The sequence below is a fragment of the Hordeum vulgare genome, chromosome 2H (genome assembly GCF_904849725.1).
Source record: "Hordeum vulgare subsp. vulgare chromosome 2H, MorexV3_pseudomolecules_assembly, whole genome shotgun sequence".
NCBI classification, from domain to species: Eukaryota; Viridiplantae; Streptophyta; class Magnoliopsida; order Poales; family Poaceae; genus Hordeum; species Hordeum vulgare.
This window is the reverse complement of record NC_058519.1, coordinates 138,928,493-138,933,700: the sequence shown is the minus strand read 5'-3', so window position 1 is coordinate 138,933,700 and position 5,208 is coordinate 138,928,493. Positions and strand designations below refer to the sequence as shown.

Below are 5,208 nucleotides of genomic sequence, written 5' to 3'. Positions count from 1 at the left end.
CTATTAACAAACATTAGTCCCCTTCACTCCCTGCAGAATCATCAACCAACCACTGTCCAGTGGTTTCTGCTCCTACATGTAAAATACCCATTCTTGAGCAACTTTCTCCTTGAAAACCTTGATGTATGTACGTACTCTCCAACACTATCTTACGGGTATAAGCGTATAATCAACTTAGTCAGTATAGTACGAATTACCCTTCAATTAATACGTGTAGATATATACTGGAGTACTTCCTTTGGACAGAAGTTGAGCTTGAGTTCTCTTGCTTTTATTCTTGACCAGATACAAGTACAACTGCACTCTACAGCTGACGTAGTTCTCGTTCCAAGTGCAAAGCAAAACCGATCCATGTTCATCTTCTTGGTGGAGACTAGAGAGAGGATGCAAGAGACGTACGCTGTGTTGACAACGCATACGGATAGCACGGATCTGAGAAGTCTACGTGTTGATACTTGCAGCCAACAAGCCCATGGCAATGGACCCAGCGGGCACCTGCAGTTGCCAAGAACATCCATGGCGGCTAATATCTTTCTCGCAGCTTTGCGGGCCTGAGACCGAGACAGGGAGGCGTAGATAAGGCTTACCTAGAATGCACAGGGCACAGGTCAACAGGGGCAGCCGCGGCATCGAAAACTTGCCATTAGAAGGCCGGTGAGCTGGTTGGTTGGCGTATACAATCCGCCTGCCGTGGAAAGGCTCCAGTTCAGGAACGCTGCACGCAGATGAGCATGAGATGCAGGCCATGGGAAATGGCTCATCGGCGGCATGTGCATGCATGAGGACGAGGGGATTATTGGCTGTCGTGAACGGGCTGGATTCGAGCAAATCGGTCCAGGATCCGGCCGAGTTATTACACGCCGAGCTTTACAGTTCAGATGGTAGAAAGGAATGCACAGTCAGTGACAGTACGGAGTCGATAGCTCACAGCAGGGTAAAGGTGCGCACGCTGAGTAGATAAGCAGCTAGTCAGCTACTGTTGGTCTAGCATATGGAATGGTCTGTCATCTTTGCATCTCAAATTTTTAGGTTGAATACCGGCAAGTTGCAAGGCGCCCTAGAGAAAACTAATGGGCTGGGCGGGCGGACGGAGCGCCTTTGGAATCCCGGGGCGAGGGAGGGGAGGTAGCGGGTGACGACACGTCCAGGGGCGCGGGGGCGGGTGGTCCGGTCGTGCCTAGTCCGGAGCCAGCCGCGAGTGGACGCGTGGGGGATCCCTCCTATTCCTACCCGGCCCGCGCCCCATGTGCCTAGACCCCTTGTCTCCCGGGCTACCGAGCTACTCCCGCAGCCACAGTCCACCTCTCTCTTGCGCCGCTGCTGCATGACTTTGATTTGATCTCTTTCTTTCCCTTGCTTGCTTCCTCGATCGCCGGCCACTAAAGATCATCCGCTGATAATTTCCGGGTCTCTCCTTGTTGAGCTTATCCTACATGCGTCCTTTAATTTGCAGCTAATTCAGGCAGGGTGTGGTTACCGCATGCGTGTGTCATGGCCGAATTGCCGATCGATCGCTCCTTTCCCTTCATGTATGTGGCGTGACCGGGTAGACATCCCTTATCCGCACTGATCGATCGGATGGATCATGCAAAACGCAGAGCGTGCATGTGTACGGTCTCGTCCACGGATCGACATGAGTTGAATTCCCACGCATCCTCCTTTTTGCAGATGAACATAGTTGAGTTCTCACTAATATTGACACGTTTAATTTCCTCGATCACCATTCTATTCCTATTCCTAGCTTTTTTGTTGACAAAGGGCAAGTTTTATTGGCTCAAACTGGAGCATCAAGATTATACATACATAACACAATAAACACACACCGGTCTCTACATAATTAGAATGCACACAACACACGCACACTCACACGAAAACACGTCGACAACTAGCAAATCATATAAAATCAAAGCTATGCATTTATATGCGAGAAATAAAAAACCAAAGCGACGAGAGATGCAATTGGCAAATTACAACAAAGATCATATCCACGTTAATTATCTCATGACACCACAGTAATGACGAGGCTCTTCAACGGGAACACTTTTACAAGGAAGCAACACTCAAACATCGTGGTCACCGGATCCAACCATAATGAATAGAATCAAGATTTTCACCGTGAAACCTATTCCTATGTAGGTAGTAATTAACCGACCTCTTCTACATTGCAGCGTGAATGCATGTAGCATGGCATGGTGATGGAACAAGTCAATCGACTGCTGACTGTTGCGAAGAAAGGTCGCCGCATTGGGCAGTTCAATTTAGTATCCACCGAGTGCTGTTTACTTTTGTCGTCAGGAAAATTTGAAATTACTAATAGCTGCTACTGCTGTCTGCTAATTGGATTTTGGAGATCGAGCAGCTTTATAAAGCTCATGGAGTGTAAACAGTCGGCTATATTAGCTAGCTAGCACTCCAGTACACCAGGCATCAAATTCAAAACGGAGCAAGTATAAACTAGAGTGATTTAAAGACTACCAGAGGGCCGATCTTTTCGACGAAAGCGAGAGCCCTTTCCAGGAGCTAGCATAGCAATGGTCACCTGTCGAGCCGCTCTCTTGTTTTCGCCTTGGAGGCCGTGCATTCCCCCACTAACCCCCAAATTAAGCACTGCCAAATGCCATCCCGACTACGGACCCCTACTTCAACAAAGTATAAGAGAAAAAGCCAAGAGGGGGACGGATAACAACAGCAACTTGTGGTGGCGTGATAACGACGATCAAAACCGGATAAAGTGACGGCTTATCTGTTCGATTTTCGGTCGCTCCAAGTAAATTGATGCATGCCTGTATTACAAAAATGAAATAACTTGCTGAAACTTGTCATAAAAAATATGGAAGCCGAGCCTTGTATACAAAAATGGAGGGAGTACGTTGTACTCTGCATCATACGTTTGCCCCCGGCCGGATGGCCTGGCTCGGAAAGCACCTAGCCGCGCCGGAGGCCGGAGGCCCCGCCGGCGCTTGCCGCTGGGCACCTCTGCCACCTATTTATATTACTCCTAGGTCTCTCCCTCGAGACACGCACTCCCCTCCTTCAACTAGTGCCTTGCGGCCGGTGGTCCTCCTCTCGATCCAGTTCCTCAACCCACCAACACAAATCACCATCCCTCTTCTCTCCCCTCCTCGGCTCCGAACAGCAAGGCATGGACAAGCAGCACCTCTTTGGTTGCTCCTACGTGGACGCGCCTTTCTTCGCGGCCACTGGTACGTACGATACGACGTCGGGCGAGCGCGCGCCCGGTGTTTCTTTGCGCATGCGATGATGCAGCTGCAGGAGTTTCAGTTTCACCGGCCAGGACGCGCATGTGATGCCTTTTTTTCTGATTCCGTTTGTGTATGTGCAGGCACGGCGCAGGGGGAGAGCCGGCCTAGAGCGCGGCGCAGGCGGCGGAGGGCTGCGAGATGCGGCGGAGGGGACGGTGACGGCGTGGAGATGGACGGGGGAGGGGACCCCAAGAAGCGCCGGCTGACCGACGAGCAGGTGGAGGGTCTGGAGCTGAGCTTCCGGGAGGAGCGCAAGCTGGAGACCGGCCGGAAGGTCCATCTCGCCGCCGAGCTCGGGCTCGACCCCAAGCAGGTCGCCGTGTGGTTCCAGAACCGGCGGGCGCGCCACAAGAGCAAGCTTCTCGAGGAGGAGTTCTCCAAGCTCAAGCACGCCCACGATGCGGCCATCCTACACAAATGCCACCTCGAGAACGAGGTATGCTTGCTCGCACACACTCACACTGCCATACATATGGCGCCGTACATCATCAATTCCCCTCCGTTCTTGCACAAGCTGGCTGACACACACATGACCAGGTGCTGAGGCTGAAGGAGCGGCTGGGAGCGACCGAGGAGGAGGTGCGGCGCCTCAGGTCGGGAGCTGGGAGCCAAGCGGCATCCGGCGACGGCGGAGACGCCGCTGGCGCCGTTGGCCTGTGCGGAGGGAGCCCGAGCTCGTCCTTCTCGACGGGAACCTGCCAGCAGCATCCTGGTTTCAGCGGCGCAGACGTGCTGGGGCCGGACGATGACCTGATGATGTGCGTCCCCGAGTATGGTGGCTACGTCGATAGCAGCGTGGTCGAGTGGTTTAGCCTGTATGGGCTGATTTGAAATTGAGACGGGCTGGGCATCAACAGCATGCATAATTTGCATATCGATTACTATTCTAGTTAGGCATAGTGTTAATTAAGCTGGGATGATCTGTAGGCGTGCGTGTGTTTAATTATGTAGATAGTGTTGATTAATGGCAAAAGCTTGCAAGCTAGCAAGTGTAGTACCGGTAGCTCTCTTGAAGTTCAGAGACGATGTGTTGTGTTATCATTTGATAGTATATGTTTTACTTCAGCAGTTCTTGGGGCGGAAGCACTGTGTATGTGCTAGTTGGCTAATCATCTTAAGACCCCGCTGCCGGGGGAAGATGAGCTTGGCGAACTTGATCCGTGTGGTTCCTCTTCTCTGATATTTCCTCCTGTCTGATATATAATGGCTGATCATCTTAACCACCATTATTAGTAGGCGTGGCGCATTTCCAAACGAAGCTCTAAATATTGATGATGATGATGTTGGTAGTGAGTACAGAATACAATTTCGATGTGCCACTGATAACGAATTAAAATGACGATTATACGCTGGTTTTGGTAAAAATGAATGTAAAATCCAAAAGGATGACACTTTCACAAGGTTTTCTATGTTAGCCCTTGTGCACCAATATAACTTTGTAAAGCATGAACTTCAGTTATATCAGTTCATTTCTTCATACTCTAGCTCTACATATGGTGTTTTCCCTCCTATGTAGTACTTGTATATGCTCCAACTATTTGGTGAAGTTAAGTGCGACTGCAGAGCACATGAAGTTACTTCAACAAATTTAAGTGTATAAGAACTGGTCGCAAAATATGTGAAAGTCACATTGTTAGACAACATTTGTCATAAAATACTCTTCTAACCCAAGGTCGAATCAGTAATTTTGCATCATAAATAGCTCTCATATATAATATTATCATAAATAGTAATTTTGCACATGTATTAATACAAGAATAGAACGTACTCTCACACACGTGGTACCAAAATAGAATGTATGTTGTATCGTACTGAATTTGAAAAGTCCATGCATCAAATTCTTCTTAATAAATGATGCAATCGAATTTTGGTATTAACTTGATAGAGTTTATGGTGATGCGGGACTTGAGATGCACATTTTGGTGATCTCGGGCAGGGGAACGAT

At 49.4% G+C, this 5,208-nt stretch overlaps 1 protein-coding gene across 1 annotated transcript; it reads left to right on the top strand.

Annotated features, from left to right (window-relative positions):
• The first annotated feature begins 2,956 nt into the window (after positions 1 to 2,956).
• On the top strand, positions 2,957 to 4,331 carry LOC123429798 (homeobox-leucine zipper protein HOX14-like). Its single transcript, XM_045113787.1, has 3 exons — positions 2,957 to 3,203; positions 3,344 to 3,699; positions 3,801 to 4,331. Exons 1-3 carry the CDS (start codon positions 3,143 to 3,145, stop codon positions 4,092 to 4,094), a joined length of 711 nt encoding a protein of 236 aa, XP_044969722.1. The 5' UTR covers positions 2,957 to 3,142; the 3' UTR covers positions 4,095 to 4,331.
• Positions 4,332 to 5,208: the final 877 nt, after the last annotated feature.

Bases quoted from the DNA above. Each gene is read 5' to 3' on its own strand.
- LOC123429798 (XM_045113787.1), top strand. From the start codon at position 3,143: ATGGACAAGCAGCACCTCTTTGGTTGCTCCTACGTGGACGCGCCTTTC. The intron at 3,204-3,343 runs GTACGTACGATA...GTGTATGTGCAG, and splicing joins GCCTTTCTTCGCGGCCACTG to GCACGGCGCAGGGGGAGAGC. The intron at 3,700-3,800 runs GTATGCTTGCTC...ACACATGACCAG, and splicing joins AATGCCACCTCGAGAACGAG to GTGCTGAGGCTGAAGGAGCG.